The 21,387-nt window shown below is 45.2% G+C and overlaps 2 protein-coding genes across 11 annotated transcripts in view; one reads left to right on the top strand and one right to left on the bottom strand.

Moving 5' to 3' along the window:
* The window catches only part of wdpcp (WD repeat containing planar cell polarity effector), an 85,140-nt gene extending 71,161 nt beyond the window's left edge, over positions 1-13,979 (bottom strand). For 2 of the 10 annotated variants that reach the window (XR_014125652.1, XM_081722085.1), the window contains exon 1: positions 6,259-6,788. Coding sequence is in view for 4 of the 10 variants with exons in the window: in XM_081722085.1 (XP_081578211.1) it covers positions 6,259-6,408 (150 nt within the window). In the remaining 6 variants the exon portion in view is untranslated. Of the gene's footprint in view, positions 1-588; positions 706-6,258; positions 6,789-7,653; positions 7,893-8,854; positions 9,085-13,738 lie in introns of those variants that run through there. The other 8 variants (XM_035532483.2, XM_081722086.1, XM_081722088.1 and 5 more) reach the window with 7 other exon arrangements.
* Positions 13,980-14,448: 469 nt separating this feature from the next.
* mdh1ab (malate dehydrogenase 1Ab, NAD (soluble)) lies at positions 14,449-20,830 on the top strand. Its single transcript, XM_027017837.3, has 9 exons — positions 14,449-14,597; positions 15,650-15,748; positions 16,576-16,672; positions 17,564-17,739; positions 17,983-18,105; positions 18,335-18,511; positions 18,974-19,087; positions 19,503-19,592; positions 19,748-20,830. Exons 1-9 carry the CDS (start codon positions 14,595-14,597, stop codon positions 19,868-19,870), a joined length of 1,002 nt encoding a protein of 333 aa, XP_026873638.2. The 5' UTR covers positions 14,449-14,594; the 3' UTR covers positions 19,871-20,830.
* The last annotated feature ends 557 nt before the right edge of the window (positions 20,831-21,387 follow it).

Genomic DNA, 21,387 nt, shown 5'->3' with positions numbered 1-21,387 from the left:
ATTATGCTGTTCTTCAGGAACACAAAAGGAATGTTTTTCACCCTAAACACACACAAACTCCAGCGTTTCCCCATGTCAGAGAGAAGCTCTGTTAGTGACCTTGGCAGAGACAGAAAGAAAACCTGTATGCACGCACGTGCACACACACACACACACACACACACACACACACACACACACACACACACACACACACACATTAAAAGGCCATTAGCAACATATATCTTCACTGTGGCAGTGAAACGGCATAGCAGATACTGAAGCATTTAAGACTGATAAAGCTTCATAACTGATGCACTGATATTTAGATCTGGAACATTTTTTTTAAAGTATATTTTTCTGGAGTTTGCTTATTTATTTACATTTGTGGTTGATCCTAAGAAGGTCAAACGGGAGCACAGTTATCAAAATAACATCGAAAAATGTAGTTTTTGTGGGACAGAGGTCATGAAAATTCGGGCCCGTTTACAACTGAATGTCACACCGGCAACCTGTGAACAGAAGCTTCTCTCCTCAGAGGTGAAATTGGTTTTTTTTTTTCCTCCCTTAAGAGAGAGAAAGAAGGAGGGAACAGAAACGCTGACTCACCCTTAAAGCTCCTGGCGGAAGGAAAAAACCGCCATGAAAGAATCCTCTTATGTCAGTGAACTTGTTAAGCATGTGTGCTGCCGCTAGCGTTTTCGCCTCCTGTTTTCATTTAGCCATTTTATTTTCGTGTGGAGTAGGAGCTTTATTTATTTATATTTCTTTCTTTCTTTATTTATTTTTTGACGGTGGGGGGGGCGGAGGTTGAAGAAGCGGCGGCGGAGAGGCAAAAAAAATGTGTTTTTTTTTTTTTTTTTGCCTCAGTCAGTCAAGCGCGGGGGGCGCGAGATAAGACTTCGCGCGCTCAGCATGTTGGCGCGCGAGCGTCCTCCTTCGCCAACCGGCCCGTCAGGAGGCGGGAGGCGCTGTGCCGTCGTGTCGTCAGCCACAATCTCACACTTTAAATGTCATTCGGGTCAAACAAATATCAGGGTGTTCCAGACGGACTGACAGACAAGGATGGATGGATGGATGGATGGATGACAAGCACTAAGGAAGGTCTTTGTCTTTGCTAGACTGATTAAAGAGGTACCTGCTCCTCCACCCCACCTTCGCGCCCTCAGAGTCTCACTCTGTTTCCCCCTCACTCTCTCGCTCACTCTTTCACTCACATGTTTTCACTCTTCCTTTCTCTCACTCATTCTCTCCCTCTCTCACTCATTTATTCTCTCTCTCTCGCTCACGGGGAATACCCTCTCTGCCAGTCCTCTTCGCTTTTATTCTCACGTGTAATTTCCCGTAATACCAGATATTTATTTCTGGTGTGTGCATACGTGTCCTTGCAATAGTATGTAACGAAACACCACTGTATCATATTTCATGTCACTCTTCTGTGGGGTGCAGCATGTAATTACTTCACGGCTTGGATAAAAACCTTCCAAACAAAACACTGCTGACGGTTTTTCTACGTGTGTTTTTAGACGTGCGTTTGTTTTGCATGCACAGCTTTCATTAGTTCTTAAAATGTTCGACAGATAAGAACTCAGTGAAGGTATTGACGGAGGACAGGGCATTGTGGAAGCGCTGCATCAGGAACCTTGTTCAGGCATAGCAGTAGTGTCATGATTTCAGTTCATTATACTATTTTTGCTTGCACGTCTGCATGTGTGCACACATAAGGACTGGGAACGAGCAGGAGGCTGTAATGGAGTCTAGTCCACAGGTGAATGCACACACACACACACACACACACACACACACACACACACACCCCTACCTTTCTTCTCTATCTACCTACTGAAGTGGAAAAAAAGACAAAACATGGCAGATGGGAAGAGGGAGGCAGAGCCCCTTTGAGGAGACGCTGCCTCTGTCTTATCTCTGTTCCTCAACACTCCCGCTCCTGAACTCAGGATTAACTATCAAAAGACATACAAAACAATGGAGGAGACAGGGGTGTGCATAAGAGGGGCTTAGGGAGTAAAAACCAACCACACCAGACACACACACACACACACACACACGCACAACTTGATGGGATACTGGCAGAAGCTTGTAGAGCACAACAGATGATGACGTCACCAAGGATCCTGTGGAACATTACAGAATTTTGAGTTGAGTTTTCATCTAAATGAAATCAAGTGGAAAATACCACTTTTTCCAGCTCACCAGTAGGCATCAGCACATCTGTCTTGGACACGCTACCAGATTGGAAAAACCGAATGACAAGTCATCAAAAGTTCTTCTGTGAATCTGTGTATTAAAATATGAGGCTTAAACTACGCAAACATCCATATTGAGCAAATGCTCCAGATCCCTGTACCTCCGAACCTACTTTTCAACATCCTAGTTCCCCCGTAATCGCAGTTACCCAACCATTGTGCAGCAACTATCTTTAATTAAAAAAGTGAAACCCCAGTGTAGTACACACACACACACACACACACACACAAGACTGGAAAACAAAAACAAACATAACAATCAGAATCTAAGGCAGGAATCTGTTGACATTGTTGGCTGGCACAGAAGTCAGGAACATTCTGCTGAAGACGTTTCATGTTATTGGTTTAATGACCAACGGTCATGTACTTCAGAGTAGATATGACGATATCATTTATTTCGTGGTGTAGCAAAGCATGCTTTACAGCAACACTCTTAATTGATACGACGTTTTGCACTAAGCCAGCACAAACATGGACGGTGCATTGAATGACAGAACCAAACGCATGGATGATGACGTTACACAGAACCGGGTCATTCCGAACAGCAAAGGCTGAGCAGCCAAGAGAAACCCGGATAATAAAGATGATAGCTGACTTCACCACCATGAACAGTTTGCATCTCACTGTTTCAAAACTACCTCAACATGTGTCTGTGCTGTTATACCATGGAATAATATAATAAAAAATCCACATGGGCATATTATATAAACCATGTTTTCATTGAATTTACAGAAAATGTGCTATATCATGATATGTATCGTTATCTGGATATGAAATGACATATCGGTCAAATATTTTGGTAACTTTACACTGCCCAACCATCCAGATTTTCTCTCTCTCTCACTCACTCATTCTCCATCCCTCTCTCCCCCTCCTCTGGGTTAAACATCTCACAGTACTCCACAGAAAAAGAGACATAAAGCCATCAAAGGCTGAGCTGAGACACAGAGCCAGACAGGCAGAGGGGTAAAGATAGAGTCAAGTGTTGGAGACAATGCACGGAAAAGCTGTGATGGGGAACATGACAGCACTTTAGAAAAACCTGGAGGCCAGAGTGGCGCCAGTGAACATGAACGAGCGAACGAACACACGCGTGCGTGCACGGCCCCACACAAACGCACACGCGGAACGGCCCTCCGTTCCAAGACAGCATGTTGGAGAAAAGCAGCTGACAGACTAGCAGGAGAAAATGAGGTAAAGGTAATACTATTCAAGTGAGGAAACGGCTACAAGGTACAGTGAGTGAGTGTGTGTGTGTGTGTGTGTGTGTGTGAGAGAGAAAGAGAGAGGTGTCAATCAGGGGCGTCCTGGACGTTATGACCAGAGGCCACGTCTGGCTGTCAAAAGCCAGAAAAGGGGGATGAAAGAAAGGCAGGAAAGAAAGTGAGAGAAAAAAAAAAAATTTAAAGGTTGAAAAGGAAGGCTCGACACTGACTGTTGTTACGGTGACAGGAGGAAAGGGGCCACAGAGAGTTTAAGAGTTGAAAAGTTCACATGGAGAGAAGAACAACAGAAAGAAAAGATGGAGAGTTGGACAAATGCGGAGGGCATCCGAAGAAAGAAAGCGAAGGACAAGCAATTAGCTGCAGTTGACCACGCGAGGGAGATTCCCATCGTAATACAGCTGATTTATACGCAACACTTTAATGTGCTCCATATAAGCCTGCAGAACATTTATAAGGCAACAAGCTGAACCTATTAAAAGTTGTTGAGTGTTCTGATATGTGAGAAATATTCCTTGGATTCAAAGCTTAGCTGACTGAGGAAAATAACACGCACGGGCGCAGGCAGGCGCGCACACACACACACACGCACGGCATCTGAGAGGAGAGAGCGAGCGTCACTCCAACCAGCTCCACTCTAATAAGATCAGAGACCCCCACCCTTCTCTGTAATAAACTACTTAACTAGAAACTTAGAATTGGTCTGCTTTTAGTTAAATTCTTTTAAATTATTGTGGAATATTTAGATGTTTATTTATTTATTTCATTTAAATGTTAATTATTTACTGTAATTTGAAACGTTAATACAGATACTATTAGTAAAAGTTTTTTTCTCCCCTCATTGTTAGATCGGATACCTCTTTATGAAATACCTGTAATTGACAGTGGTGTCATTTTCAGTTAGTTGTGGGAACCTTCAAGGTTTATTCTCATCAACATTTGGTTTCAAATGAACCAATCCTGATTTGGTAAATAGCACATATACTACAGTTTTAATTACCTTGCAAGAAATATGCGATGATCATTCTTTTTATCCAAACAATTCCTGAGAAATATGCCTCCTACAAAACACCCATATTAAAACTGGTAGAAATTCAGCTTGTGTGGTATAAATGAGAATTCAAATCTCATAACCCCCCCCCCAAAAAAAATCATCTTATTATGACTTATTACAAAAAGACAGCACTATCTATTTATATGCAATTTATAACCCTCACCCAAACTCCCCTTATGAGTTACTTCAAAGATACTTTTAGAACGTAGGTCCCACTCTGTGGCAGAATGGGACCTAAATTCCAGAAGTGGAAGACAGCAAGATTTTGTTAACTTAAGAGGAAGCTGCCTTCCTGTCACAAGGAGACAAAGCCACAACAGTGTAATTAGTAATAACGTAAAACACATCCTTCAGTTCTGTAATGGACAGGGTCTGCACTGGGTCTGTACGTCGTACACGGCAGGGCAGGGGAGTGCCTGGGCAGGTTTACTTACTGCTCGGTACTGGGCAGTGTGGTAGGCTACGCACGCCAGCACACGCATGAATCCTGGACGTGTGAATGCATTCATAGTCCTACCACAGCTTCACCTCTCAGACCACACAGGCTAACAGTCCTCTGCTTGAGAAAAGCAGCAGCAGACAAACAAGACCCAAATACACGCACCCACTTATAAAAACACACAAATGGTCGTTACCAAGAATCGCAGACCCCAAAACAGCACTAGTATCTGATGGATATCCAATATATACATCACAGACAAGACTTGCACTTATTTAAAATGTACTTTCAATCCTTGGAAGGGAAAATGTTAAGAAATGAAGATATGGAACGGAAACACAGGAGTAACTGTATAAAACCAACTATAACAACCCAAATCTATATATATCCATCCATCTATATATATATCTCTATCTATATATTTATTTAATTGCATGTGTGTGTGATCATATATATGTATAAAAGTTGTGTGAGAGAGTCTACAATGTGTATATATGAAAGTTGTGTGAGAGAGTCTACAATGTGTATATAATAGTGATATTGTTTTATCACCATTATGAATTCTGTTAATTACTTTGGCAATTCATGCTAATAAACCTTTTTTTTTTTATTTGAGAGGCAGAAGGAGAGAGAGGCAAAAGTCCTCTTTCACTCTCTCCAGTGTGTGATAAAATCATCAACTCTGTGCCATGTCCAATCAGCCCTTACACACACACACACACACATATATACACACACACACACACACACACACCTCAAGCCTTCACACACACACACACACACACACACACACACCTCAAGCCTTCACACACACACACACACACACACATATATACACACACACACACACACACACATATACACACACACACACATATATACACACACACACACACACATATATACACACACACACACACCTCAAGCCTTCACACACACACACACATATATACACACACACACACACATATATACACACACACACACCTCAAGCCTTCACACTCACACACACACACACACACACATATACACACACACACACACACATATACACACACACACACACACATATATACACACACACACACACACACATATATATACACACACACACACACACACATATATACACACACACACACACACACACACACACACACACCTCAAGCCTTCACACACACACACACACACACACACACACACCTCAAGCCTTCACACACACACACATATACACACACACACCTCAAGCCTTCACACACACACACACACACACAGCTAGACATCTTATCTGCTCACCTCGTTGTGACCATCGTGCCTCCTCAGCCTTTCATCGTCTCCCTCCTTTGCACCTCCCGTCCTGCGCTGGCACCCCCCGCTCCTCCAGCTACCCCTCGATGCCCTGCCTGCCCCTGCACAACAGCTGCAAGTGCACCTAAATGCCCCCATGGCTACGTGGAGCAGAGCCAAGCCTCTTCCCTCACCGCCCAGAGCAGCTCGGGGTGCAGCCCAGTGCACGCTGCTGGAGGCACAAACAAGACCGTTCCCTTCGCTCAGTTCAGCCACGGAGAGGGGTAACACAGAGGGGTGACCGCTTACTATGGTCTGGGTCAGTTAAAAGGCACTCCAATCTGGAGTCATTCTGTGCTGATTGAGTAATAATCAAACCTTTCTAGCTCATAAGAAGTGAACAGTTTTTTTCTGCTTTAAATCAGTGACCTGAATTTGTAGATCTGGCTAGCTCACTGGAGTACCTTTCAGCTGCCTCACTTCTGGCTAACTTCAGTTAAACAGTGTATCCTCGGTCACCGTGACCTTAATTACCTCACTGAAAGCTGAGTGGAGTTTTGCAGTAATAACTACAGTATAGTGCACACATGGAGTCATAGTGTAGAGGTTTAAGCCATCAAACACTTCAAATGATTCAGATGGTTCACATGCTTTGTGATTCATTTGGCAAGCCAGAAGATGTCCCCCATGTACATGGTGCACACTTTGGTATGGACTCCTGCTCCTGTTTTGGAGGCCACAAGTCAAATTTGGGGGATGGCCTCAATCCTCTCCTGGTTACTGAAAGTGCTTTAGCGGGACAGACGCTCCCAGGAGCCAGTAGGCAAACAGGCCCGCGTTTACCCAGAGGCGGGCGGGTGGGCGCTGTACTTAGATCCAAATTCCTCTCTCCAAAAGGAACGCGCCTTTCACGCGGCTCCGGTCCACGGAGCAAAACGGTCTCGAGAAGCATTCCGGCTAATCACATTGGCAAACGTCATTAGGGGGAAAAGTCCAGGTGGGAGAGGGCAGGAGAAAGAGCAGAGATCGGAGAAGCGGAGCCTCCCCTGAGCGGGCCTTTACACACAGAGAGAGACGGAGCAGAATGCCAAACAAGGGGCAGGCGGCGGCGGGTCAGAGCAGCAAGGCGAGCCGCGCAGGGTCACAGCAGGAATGTGGGGCTTTTCAAGTAGAAACAAAAGGAGCCGAACTGGGTGCGACTGGCCCTGTAATGCGTTATAACGTCGTTATAACGCGTTCGTATGCGTCATCGGGACCTTAATAACATGGTTATTAATCTGCAGAGCTGCTCTGGGGGTTTTGCGATCAGCGGAGGGCACTGGCGGTTATTGTCTCAACAACAACAACAACAAAAAAGAAACCAAAAAATCAAAACAAAACAAGGATTTGAGAAAATGGCAAAACCTGACAACTAAAGGTCCTCTTGCCTGTCCGTCCGTGCGTCTGTCTGTGTGTGCGTCTGTCTGAGTGGCAGGCAGGGAGAAGGTGTCAGTGGGTCCGTGTCTTTGTTTCTCTTGGGGGATTTACCGCTGTTTGGTGCCCCACCTATCCTGACTGCTTCTTACTGTTTGTCCCTGTCAGGGCAAGAGAAGGCCTTAGAACGGTGAGTGAAGCATGAAGGTCAGGCTGGTGTTCCCAACAGAAAGTGACATCCTGTCAAAATAAATAAATAAAGATTAAAAAAAAAAAAAAAAAGACCATGGATTGGCAGCGACCATCACATAGTGGACGTGACGGATCTCTCTCTCTCTCTCTCTCTCTCTCTTCCCCCCCCCCCCATGTCCGTCTCTCTCCCCTGTCATGCCTTCTTTTACAGTCTTTCTTCAGGGTGACATCTATGGCCATCCTCACTTAAACCTCCAACACTTCACAGACCACATGGAAACACATCTACAGTTCAGAGCTGACGCAACAGCTCTGACATACGCGGGTTTGGATTTGCTTTGACCTTACGTGATACGGGGGAAAATATTTCTTATAAAATGCCCTGTGTATTAAAATACACGGGTCTACGTTATTTACTTATACTTGTGTCATGTAGACCGCTTTGCGCCATCAAAAAAAAACCAAAACAAAACATTGGCAACAAGATTAACAGCAATCAATTAAATTTAAAAAAAAAGTTCAGTTGTGAACATCAGCACTGCTTTATTATTGAACATAAGGAACACATGTATGTACAGTTGAACTGCTAGAGTAAGAACCTCACAAAGTCAATATTCTAATACAGGATGGCGAGATGAACTTATGTGTAGATATCACCGATGTCGCCGTTACCGTCGTGCGTGTTATTTATTGGAACACGAACAAACAGGGATGACTATAGTCTAGCCCCCCCGCCATCACCGCAGACGTGACGGAAACTGACGAGCCATCGGTGACGAGACTCAAAGTTATTTTCAATTTAGAATAAAGGGGCGGATTTTTCTGCATGCCCTTTCACCCCAGACGTGACCTTGAGCGTGGGAGGGAAACTGAAGGAGGAGGCAGAATTTCGCTCGGATCTGGAAGTGCAAAATTCCCCAAACACCTGGACAAGCCTCACCTGACAGCCAGTCTGAGTGATCAGACGCGCACACACACACACACACACACACTCACTTACAATGAGGGACAGTCAGACCTGTCCATGTGTCCAACCTTAGGCTGAAGCTCTCCAACGTGCTTCTCTCTCCCTCCTTCTCTCTCCCATTGTGGTGCTGGATGGTTTAAAACTACAGAGCAGTTTTACTCTTAAAAACATTCGGATCAACGCAGAAAGCTAAAGACACGACCACCGCTGCCGTCCGATGCGACAGAAGCATCTCTGACCGAGCAACATCACCTCCACCTGGCCAGCCGTCGCCACGTCTCACAACAACCAGTCAACACAGGGCTCTGAGCACCGTTGTCAAGACAAACAAGGACTGACGAGCCCAAGGCAGCAAACTCCGCACGTGTAGTATGTGTGTGCACAACTGACCCGCGATCGCCATCTGGTGTCAGTGGTGAGAACTGCACCCTGGTCAACTTGGGGCAAAGTTGGAAATTGATTAAAGGGGAGCAGATATGAAAGATGTTTTTAAACAGAGAACTAGCAGATCTGATCCAAGAGCAGGAGCCGGGGGGCGAATACCACTGCCCTGTCAATCTGTACAAGAACATCAGGGCGTTCACACCCATGAGAAACTCTGGTACTACTACAACTGGTTTATTTTGTTATGTTATATTAACTGCTGTGTGTGTGTGTGTGTGTGTGTGTGTGTGTGAGAGAGTGAGTGTGTGTGTGTGTGTGTGTGTGAGTGAAATAATCACGGAGAAAGGCAGAGGAAGTTATTTATCTTTGAGCCGGTGAACTTAAAGAGATGTCAAAAGTTAAAAGGCTTTGAAGTCCAAACTTACTTTACAGGCCAAGTCCCAAAGCCGGTATGGCTGACACCGAGTGAGTGACAGGTGGAGGGCGGGGCTGCTCACACACTGAAGTGTGTATTCATACTTTGATCTCTGAGTTTGTGTGTGTGTGTGTGTGTGTGTGTATACCTTCAAGGCACAGCGATGCTTGAGGATGAGTGTGTTTTCTAAAGAATGGTACATTTTCTTGAGGTCTTTATAATTTGGATCTCTGTCTGATCTCTGCCTGTTCGGGGGGGCGGGGGGGGGGTCGCGCTCGGTGCATTTCCACAAACCCCGCACGAACGCTCGACGCTCGCGCGAGCCTCACCGACGATCAGAAGAGAGCCGGAGCCGCGGGACTTTGCACGCGCTCGGGTTTCAGGGCGCGGCGGATCCAAAGCAGACGGACTGGCACTCGTCTGCCCGCGCGCGCCCCCGAACGCCGCTGGCGCCGCGCGCCCGCGGAGGTTGCGACCTTGCACGTACGAGCGAGCGTGCAGAAGCACGCGCGCCTGAGCGCGGAAGGGTTCGATCATTAGAGGCGCCGCGGGCGTGGGGTTGTGGATTAGAGGCGTTTATCTCGGAGATTTCTTCTTCGTGTTTGGTGATCGCTGTCACAAAGCTTAGCATCTGAATTCTACACCTTCTGAGAACAATTATGTAGAAGTGTTTAGGCACGGCTACAGAACAATCACTCACCTCAGTCATTTTGACTCTAATCGCAGAATGTTGTTGAACGCTGAATACTTCTGGTTATGCATTATTTGCTGCACATTATCAACGTCTGACCTGAATAATTCTGAGTGATGTGCTCCTCCTCCTTGGAAATTAAATATTGCTTCACATTGCATGCATTGTTCAGTAACTTTATTTGTAATACTTTTTTTTTAAATGCTATAGTCCTTATGATTTAGATATTTAATGTTTCAGCACTATACGCTGTGATAATTTTAAACGGTTCCTCATTATTATTTGACAACAAGAAATTCGCCGTGTTCTGAGTAAGTCTTGAACGTATTCATTTCATATAAATCCCATTAAACACTGATGCCCTCTAGTGGTTTGAAATTGGTACTTGCAGTTTCCAGAAAGCGCTGCAACCTGAAAACTCAACACTTTAATACCATGCTAGGATGCTCAGAGTACAGGATACAGACGGAACACACTCCCATTAGCCCAATCGGATAAGCAAATAGATCAATAACACAGGGTTTAGGGGCCTGTGATTTTGATTTTCGCGAGGTGGAGAACACGGATAATAAAAACGGCAACGTTGTTTCTGCAGGTTTTGCCAACGCACTTATAGACTGGACACGAAAGACACTTGCAATGATCACGTCAAATCCAAAACACATCAAGAATTAAGCGAAATCACACAACCAGAAAAAACGGGGAAAAAAACGAAAATAGAAAAACAAAACAAAAACAACGTGGCTTGACGTGTTTTCTGATGGTCGTGATGGGTGGCTAATGCCTCTGCACCGATTCTGTCCCTTTAAGTGGGGTCAAAGCCATGCTACGCCGGTAGGGGGTGCTGTGGAGCCTGAAGGTAGCCAGCATGAAATATACCTCTCAGATCTCCATAGTGATAAGAAGGAGCTCCACATAACAATAACTAAAAATAGCCTCCAATCTAGCACAGGGTCATGGCCACAAAAAAGAAATTCACCACAAAATAATATTGCTCTCAAAATATCTCAAGTGCCACAACCACATGGCTTGGAAATCATATCTAGAATGAAGAAACAAATCTAGAATCAGTCTAGAATCGAGCGCCCTCAGGACAGCACAGGATGTTGAAGTTATCGCGATGGCCTCCCGCACTGCAGCTGATGGGGGCAAGCCCAGCGGCGACAGCAGGCCAGAGAGGGGTGTAGCTACAGCAAGGAGCAGATCTCCAAAAGATCCGCCAGGCAGCTGTCTGATGAGAAGCAGGAGTGGACGATGCAACACGTGAACTTATAAACATGGTGGATGCAACACCGGGCTGTTTTTGCTGTGTAGATTTGAAGAAAAAAAAAAGTGATCGGTAAGCATGGAAATGGATGAGAGCAACATAAGTGATTAAATGATAAGAATGATCGGTGTTTTAATTAAAGATCAGCCTATTAAATGTAGAAAGACTACCCATGTACTCCTTAACGCTGATGTTCTTATTTGCTTTGAACATTAAAATATATTCTAAGATTGGAAGCAAACGCACCCACCCACACACCCACACACCCACCCAAACCCACCTTCACCCCCAGAGACGGATAACATTTAATTACAGTATTTACCTATTTATTCATATTTATTGATCTTATAACTCCAATTGCTTAGTAAGAGAAACCACGTGAAACCTTACTGCACCCGTATACAGTGACAATAGATTATATTCTGTTCCAAAACGTATGAGTGACTGAGTGAAATGCCAGTCAGCTGCAACACAGCCGTGGAAATTTCTCCCACTAAAGCCTGAAACACAGAGGAGATGTCTTGGCTAGAACAATAGAAACAACATTCAGGATTTAAAAATACTCAATCCCTCTCAGACAGGGATTGGACTAAAACCTTGGATTGTGCTGCCTTTATTGTCATGGACATTGGTAAATAATAGCTGTGATTTACACTATAGCTGGAATTAATCAGAATCCTTACTGATATCCTACAATCTACATTTAGCTGTTAGGAAATCGATATAAAACAAACAAAAACAAACTTTGGCAAATCTTAGAAGGTGGAAAGGGAACTTATTGTTTGCAATTTACTAACAAGTACAATTCCAAACTTCTAATAAATTAATTTTAAAATCCTACATTATTTGTAACACTAAAATAAAACAAATCCCTAAAACTAAAACACACCTCACCTACCCAGTCAAATATAAGAATAATAATATTATATAAATAAATATGTGCTCTCAGAGAAAATACACATACTGGAGTCCAAGCCTGTAACACAATCCCATACTCTTTTGTGTATCTGTTTGTAATGAGTCTGTAATGACCTCATACAAAATGCAGGGCTCAGATCAGTTGTCTGTCACTGTCTATACCGTAGTACTTACAGAACTTCATAAAACACTGCAGTTCTGCGCAGCTACACCGTGATTGGACCCCAGAACCTTCTGCGGAGCGCTACTACACCATTCCCAATCTCCTCACCAAGCACAGAACAACAGACACATATTTCATTTTAAAAAGCAAAAACAAAACACTGATATCTAGCAACATTCAGGACAGTACTCCATACCCAAGATAAACCAAGCTGTAGTAACATCAGGCTCCCACCTTCCTGCTTAACTCCAGCCGGAGTATCGAACACCACACCTCACAACACCACTGGGCAACAGTGCTGATGTTAGACTGCTATGGTCCAGAAAAACAGCATGAAATCACATCAGGATGTGCAATCTGGGGCTCTGGAAAGAATGGAAGTTCAAAACCAGCACAGCACACAGACAGAGCGTAGAGTCTCCAGACCAAGTTTACTGCTGTAGTGTTTTAAAGGTTCTGAAGTTGATCAATTAGCAAACAGCGTTTATTATCCCCCACGTCACTTAGAGCATGCAAATGCATGTTTATATAGACACGTGCAAAGCTCCTAGTGGAAATCACCCTGGTGTCCGAGGTGTTGTGCTACTAACAAATATCGGCATAGTGCTTTCAACTTTACACTTCATGCGTCCAAGTACTACACCAATAGGACACAGCCATGGGACAGCGGCATCTGTGTCTGTGTGTGTGTGTCTTACATGAGTGTATTGGGTGAAGCATGCCCCGTAAACAAAGCAGGCTAGACTAGACTAGACTGCATGTAGTATCTAAACTAGCAAGTATGGACCAAGCCAGGCGGGATTTCGTGCAGTAACACAAAGGTCATTCGGGGTGAACGCTGGTATTGCAGCTCCAGACCGCCTCTGCTTTTTTTCTAATCTTGTGCAGCCAGACAACACGACTCTAGTTCCACAAGTTAGTGGTACACCACAAAAAAAGGATACAAACCCCCTTTTTACATTTGTTCTAGCCAACATGTCCGCAATCTAAAAGAAAACTTAAATGAACGTGACCTCCACGGTTATGCACAGCCAGGATGTGAGACAATACTGGGGTCGGCGAACAGTTCAGCGACTCACCTTAGTTTCCCACGAAATCTCCGTCAAACCGCAGTCTTAGACTGGGCACATGTATCACTGCACCCAGGTCATAAGCCAGTGTTTATTTGCGCTCGTATATTTTTGCTCTCTTCAGGCTTAAATTCGTGAGGATCCCGGCGGGACTCTCGACTCCCACACTAATGTGAATTAGCTGGTCGGCCACACCGATACCATCTCCGCCGTGTCCGGGACAACCGGCGCGCTTCATTCACAAAAACCTTCCCGACAGGACCGCAAACACTACAGACATTACGGTAAATTTAAACCGGTTTCCGGATACGTCAATATATTTCCTGATACCCGAAAAATACCACATCTTATTAAGTAATTAATTAATCAATTAATTCGCTGTTAGATAACGCATTGTAGAGAGCCGTGGTGTGTTGTGTTTCTTGCTAATATTGAATCTTTGTCGCGTTGCTGTTTTGCACGGCAGAACATAAACAATTATTGTCATGAAGATAAATTGTCTGTGTTTTCTGTCTATTTTTCTGAACTATATTAAGCAAGCTAGCTTAATTTAGTGTACTTCTAAAATGCAATCTCTGAAAATAGCCTTTACATAAAAACAACCACACACTATTTGGACTAATAAGAAGACGACAACCGATGGCGGGGGAAACTTATGGGAAATGTATTTCACAAGGCGCATCAATTACACTCGAAAATGTGCGTTTTGAACTCCAGGATCCAGAAAGTCTTGGCAGTGTTGGCGCAGGTGCAGCGGGAGCTCGAGGCTGCCTCGTGACCACCGGGCGCTCGAGTAGAGGTGACCTAGGAATCTCCGCGACACGCGCGAGAGCACTTCAGCACGACGTAGCTCGCACGCTCGAAAATGGTAAGCAGGGATTTTATGCTTTATTGAGACTTGGGGCGGGGGGTTCGTGAGTGGTTATTATCGAAGGTGCACCGTTTTGTTTTCCCCGTACATCTCTGTAGTGGCCAAGTCTGTAGATAGTCTTATTTCATGCCGATTTCTGTCTTCTGGCTGTACAGGTCCCAGGCTAGCTGTGTGCATGCTCCGTACAGGTCCCAGGCCAGCTGTGTGCATGCTCCGTACAGGTCCCAGGCCAGCTGTGTGCATGCTCCGTACAGGTCCCAGGCCAGCTGTGTGCATGCTCCGTACAGGTCCCAGGCTAGCTGTGTGCATGCTCCGTACAGGTCCCAGGCCAGCTGTGTGCATGCTCCGTACAGGTCCCAGGCCAGCTGTGTGCATGCTCCGTACAGGTCCCAGGCCAGCTGTGTGCATGCTCCGTACAGGTCCCAGGCCAGCTGTGTGCATGCTCCCTACAGGTCCCAGGCCAGCTGTGTGCATGCTCCGTACAGGTCCCAGGCCAGCTGTGTGCATGCTCCGTACAGGTCCCAGGCCAGCTGTGTGCATGCTCCGTACAGGTCCCAGGCCAGCTGTGTGCATGCTCTCTGCTACTGTTAGCATGTCAGGACTGACAGGAACAGAAAGGCGAGGATAGCGTCAGAGCTAGAAATTGCTAAGTGAACGATTTTACTAACGACCGTACTAACTTACTGTTTACATATCTAATATTCCTCACGCAATGCGCAGTCTTGCACGTTTGTGTTTAGTGATTTGTTTATTGATTAGGGCATGAATGAATGAATGAATGAATAATTGAATGACCGTTACTTTTAAGGACGGCTAGCTAACAATAGCTAGGTGTCGTCCAGCTAAAATAAGAACCGACTGGCTAGTAATGTTTATGTGGGTATAGAAATACACTTGGAAATACTTTCCGTGATGAAATATATATATATATAGTCCGTCCTGATATATATCTCTCTCTCTCTATGAGTCCGTCCTGTGCCCTGTTCGGTACCGTGACCTAACCGCCCCAGGCTCGTTATTTTTTGGCTTCACTGACGTTTGTCCCGCAGGCTGAACCCATCCGAGTTCTGGTGACCGGCGCTGCTGGACAGATCGCCTATTCTCTGCTGTACAGCATCGCCAACGGAGATGTCTTCGGCAAAGATCAGGTAAGCTCGGGTTGCTGGGTTCGGAAATGGATGTAAAGAAAAAGAGAGAGATTTATTTAGTACAGGGTTTGCTTCAGGAGATGACGGTGCCAAAATAGCAAACATGAAATCCTAGAATGAAAACAGGCCAAGGTGACTTGCCTAACAGAGAAACAACGTATAAATAAACAACAATAACCTTCCCTGAACCAAAACAGAAGACAAAAAAGAAAGCTCAAAATAAAAACTTTGAACTTTGAAATAGGGTCACCCCCGCTACTTGACAAACATGCACAACAGAGTAGTTAAGAAAGTAGAACACTGTACACAGTTATTTATAGCAGCAACCAAGCTCCATACGGGGCATAAGCAACATTCATAAACAGTGTGACAAAGCCAGGCTCAGAATACCAGAGGTGTAATCCAAACACAATTTACACAACGAAGTACACACCACCAGGAATTACACAATCATACCAGACATGAATGCAAAGACTCTCGGAAACTCACAACCACAAAAAAAACCCCCAAAAACATAAAGTCACAAATCAACAAATGAGGTCGGACAACCAATCAGAGCAAATGGCACCGCGGTCAGGGAGGACCGTCAGTACCTGGCGCAGCGCACAGGTGGAGACGGTTGATGAGACACACAACCTGAAACATGGCACATAAAGACAGAATACGACCCACCTGGGGTCATAGCACCCCCACCCATAACAACAGAGGAAGGTGTTTCGGAAGGTGATGGTCAGTCCCCCACTATGTTGTCTTCGCCCTTTTTGGGTACAGTGTCCAAGTCTTTGGCTCTTGCCTGTATTGTCTTCATTTCTTGGTTCCATGTCCAGCCAGTGGTCCTGATGCTGCTGGATATCCCTCCCATGTTGCCAGTGCTGGATGGTGTTGTGATGGAGCTGCAGGACTGCGCCCTCCCCCTCCTCAAAGGTAAAACGCGCACACGTAAACGCGCGTGTAAATATACGCACAACATGCAGTAAGAGATGTAGAGATATTCAAAAAAGAACCTGATGGAGATGGAAGCCAATGGCATCAAGACAAGGAAACCCCTCGCAATGCACGGAGGGTTTCATCCCACATCCGGCATTCTGAGACTGTACACTAAGTGGAAGGAAGAGGTCCAAGGATTGGTGAACGTCAGAGCCACCGTCCAGGATGGAACAACCAAGATCCAGGAGTATGCCGGGATGATGGCTCCAAATGAAGAAGTGCTTAGGGAGAATCTCAGACAACAGAAACCCCAGGAGGATGGGAATGAGGAAGAGCAGGAACCATAAGCCCCTGCACTGTATGTACCACCGGCAAATAGTGGAAGTGGCTGATGTAGAGAAATTGAAAAAGGCTGGTCAGAACAGAGGCACTAATCATGGCACTAATCAAGCTCTGAATACAAGTAGAGGCTGGGATCTACCACGCCAGGCAGGACCCCAGATGCCAGCTGTGCAAATCCAGCACGTAACAGCGGGATGCATGGAACGCCATAACCAAGTGGCTGGAATAGTTTCCAGAAACACCTGTGCCGAGTACAGGCTGGAAGTTCCAAAGGTGATGGGAGAATGACCATGCTAAGATCCTGTGGGATTCCCACATACAGACAGACAAAATGGTAATAGCTAGCAACAGGACTTAGTAGCAATGGACCAAAAGAAGTCAAGAATGTGCCAAAACTTTGGGATGCAGTTGGGCGCGACGTTATAGCCCATCAAAGTTTACGGTCATGGTTGTCTTAAGTATGAAAAACTTGATGTTTGTGAAACATATTTTAAAAATCTAGCCCTGCTGTCTTCTGACGTACGTGTGTGTTGTGTGGGGGTGCAGAGGTGATCCCCACAGATCAGGAGGAAGTGGCGTTTAAGGACCTGGACGCTGCAATCCTGGTGGGATCCATGCCCAGGAAGGATGGTATGGAGAGGAAAGACCTGCTGAAGGCCAACGTGGCCATCTTCAAATCCCAGGGAGCCGCGCTGGACAAGTACGCCAAGAAGACCGTCAAGGTGATCGGTCATTTATTCACGTTTCTCAAAGATCTCAAAGATCTCAGAAAAACTCCCCGTGACAAGAATTGAGGGTCTTATGTGTGTGTTGGTGGTGATTTAGCTAGATGACTTCCAGCTAACTGACGCTAGCCAGCTAAAGAAAGCTAGCAGCATCGCCATCTCCAGCCAAAGGGATTAATGTGTTCAAAAACCTTTGAAACGCTGTCATCACTTTAATCTGACCCCCGCACTGCTCTGTAGGTGCTGGTGGTTGGTAATCCCGCCAACACCAACTGCCTGATCGCCGCCAAATCGGCCCCCTCGATCCCGAAGGAGAACTTCTCCTGCCTGACCCGACTAGACCACAACCGCGCTTGCTCACAGGTGACCGCGCGCACACAGTTATATGGGAAAATACAAATTTAGAGTGCAAACTTCTCGGGTCATGTGAAAGGCACCCTTTGCTTTTCATATCCTGAAAAGATGATATTATACAAGCTAAAGCCTAGAAAGAAACCAAGATGGTAACGATTAGATGAATTAAGCAGTTTTTAACACGGACACCACTTGTTGTGCTGTTGGATCGAGCTGAGGTTCACCCTGCCTCCTGCAGGTGGCGAGCCGCTGTGGCGTCCCAGCGGACAAGGTGAAGAACGTGATCATCTGGGGGAACCACTCGTCCACCCAGTACCCCGATGTACACCACTGTGTCGTCAATGTGCAGGGGAGCGTGAAGCCTGCCTTCGACGTGGTGAAGGATGACGACTGGCTGAAAGGAAGCTTCATCGCTGTGAGTTCTAGTCGATGTCCCACCAGCAGAGTGAAACTTCATATTCATTACGTGTACGCTTTAGTTACCTATATCTTTTTAGCAGAGGTTGTCCTACAGGACATGAGCACCTAAAGAGGATTCAGTAAAACTGCTGATGATTGGTGATTTGTAACGAGTTTACTGACTCACCACTCAGTGGATTATTATTTTTTTTTTCCCCTGAATTATTTTCTTTTAATTTTTCAAAATTTGCCTGTTTTTGTTCTGTTAAAATCCGTATATACGATATTATTTACATTTGACATGTCCTTTCTGGTCCTCTCTCGCTTGCCATTTTTCTTCTTTTGCTGTTTGTAATTCTTCCATTACTTCTAATGTAAAACACTTCTACCTGTCCATCTTTCACACGTGCTCTCTCTCTCTCTCTCTCTCTCTCTCTCTCTCTCTCTCTCTCTCTCTCTCTCTCTCTCTCTCTCTCAGACAGTACAGCAGCGTGGGGCTGCAGTCATTAAGGCTCGTAAGCTTTCCAGCGCCATGTCTGCTGCCAAGGCTATCTGCGACCACATGAGAAACATTTGGATGGGCACTGCTGAGGTCAGCTATATTGTGGTCCTCACTGCAGTGGTTCACAATAGATTACGCTGGTGTCTACAGCTGATGTCAGATTTGTTGTGTGGTTGATTTTTGTGAAGGCTAAAGGTGAGGATTCCTGCCTATGAACCTGATCCTAGAACAAAATAAAAAACTCGGAATTCTGCCTCTAGCTTGAATGTATTTATTTTTTGATACGACAGTTGTCACTATTTTAATTGTTAGTTTTAAAATTATGTGTGCCTTTAAAAAATTGATACAAGTTTCAATCCAAAGTTAGCTTCCTACCCATTAAACCAGGTTTTTGGTTTTTAAAAAGAACTCCTCAGAGGAGTTCTGAAGTTTCCAGAGTAACCAGTTGGTTGTTTACTCCTATGGTTGTCCAAGTGTAAACACACTTGTCTGTTTTGCTGTGCAGGGTGAGTTTATTTCCATGGGTGTGTACTCCAGTGGAAACACGTATGGTGTTCCTGATGACCTCATCTATTCATTCCCTGTTACCATCAAGGTAGAAAAGAACTACTCTTTAAATTCTTTCTGATTAAAATAACGTGTGCGCATGCGTGTCCTGGCTGAATCATCTAGGAAACGTTTAACCTGTGAACTCCGAACTGGCTTCCCTCTTCTCCACAAAGTCCTTCTACGTGTGCCTCTGCCCTGTAGGATAAAACCTGGAAGATCGTCGACGCGCTGACCATCAACGACTTCTCTCGCGCCAGGATGGACGCCACGGCAGCGGAACTGGTGGAGGAGCGGGACGCCGCCACCTCCTTCCTGAGCGCCTGACTGGGCACAGGGCCGCCGACACGCCTCCGCCCGAACACCTCGCCACCTCCGCTCTCGCGTCTGTGAAAGCGACGCCCCCACCCCAACCCGCCGCTTCTGCAGGGTGCAGTCTGTTTCGTAGGACGTGCCTGGAAACCCCGAGCGTACCGCAATCTGTGTACATCTCTCTAAACGCTGGTGACAGTCGTGTACTGTAGCTAAATAGGAATCGTAGATATAATAGTAGGAGCCTAGAACCTTCTAGATCATCAAATCTGTCTAGGGTTGGATTCTAGAGTTTAGGGGAAGGTTAACATCCTTTTCCTGTTTCTGTGGAGAACAAGCTCCTATTTGCATTCTCTCCTGGGCTCGTGTGGCACTGATCGGAACGAGCACTGATCTCCCGTCAGTCCGTTTCCTAAAGAATACGCTTCTGTGGATGAGGCAGAGCTGACGTGAGATCAGCCCTCTTGCTCTGAGAAGTGTTGTGTGGCCCTTGCTCTCACGCATGTGAGCATGTTCAGTAAAGACCTCTAACAGCCAGAAGAAGACAGCCGCAGTACTCCGGCGTCCTCATTTCTGTTTCTGTTAGAATCCACACAAATGACCTAGCAGAGAGGAAGTTGTGTGTGTGTGTGTGTGTGTGTGTGTGTGTGTGTGTGTGTGTGTGTGTGTGTGTGTGTCTGTGTGTGTGTGAGCGTGTGCGTGTGCGTCTGTGAGTCTGTGTGTAAAGCCTTCAAATACAAAATTTGAGCTGTTACATATCCAACATGAACTTGAAGCACATTTGAGATTGAATGTGTGTAACATGATAATGGTGCACTCCTTGTAAAATGACTAAGATAAAGTGCTGAAACATTGCTTTGGTTTTGTCTTGTTTTGCCAGTTTTTAGAGAGCCTGTAATCCACTTTCACTGAGGTCACAGTTTTAGTTCTGCATTACTGCGTTGCTGCACACTAAATAAACCAGTTATAAATTCTTGTGATTGTGTGTGTAGTTACTATTTGATATCCAAATGTGAAATATTTATCTTGGAGGCGACCGTTGGCATCATGCCTTGTGTTATGAATTGTAACATCAGTGGTGACTAACTGTTGAATGTCCTTTTTAATTTAGGTTTAATCATTAATCTCAAGATTGAAAACTAACCCTATACTTTCTCAAGCGTGTATCTGGATTAAGGACCCATTTCCACGATTGTGGAGCCAAAAATGATCTTGGTACAATTATTAAAAATACATTCTCTGTTGTATTTAGCAAAACAGCAGAGCCACATGCATACAAACTGGAAATAATGCGTTATATTGTCTGTGTTGTAAATATCATTTAAACTGATTTAGGTAAGACGAAATTGTAAAGACATGAAGAAATAGGCCAATAGAAGTCAACAGGTTGAGTCGGGGTTTGAAATCGGGTCCGTTTCCCACACTCAGATTACTTACTCGCCATTGGCATTGCGGTTCAATCCGAGACGAAATTTATTTCTTTGCATATTTGATCTTCGTCTTTACATGGGAACGGAAATGTATGCTAATAA

This window comes from Electrophorus electricus, chromosome 10 (genome assembly GCF_041902795.1).
Source record: "Electrophorus electricus isolate QZ-2024a chromosome 10, ASM4190279v1, whole genome shotgun sequence".
NCBI classification, from domain to species: Eukaryota; Metazoa; Chordata; class Actinopteri; order Gymnotiformes; family Gymnotidae; genus Electrophorus; species Electrophorus electricus.
This window is presented reverse-complemented; position numbering and strand designations above follow the sequence as displayed.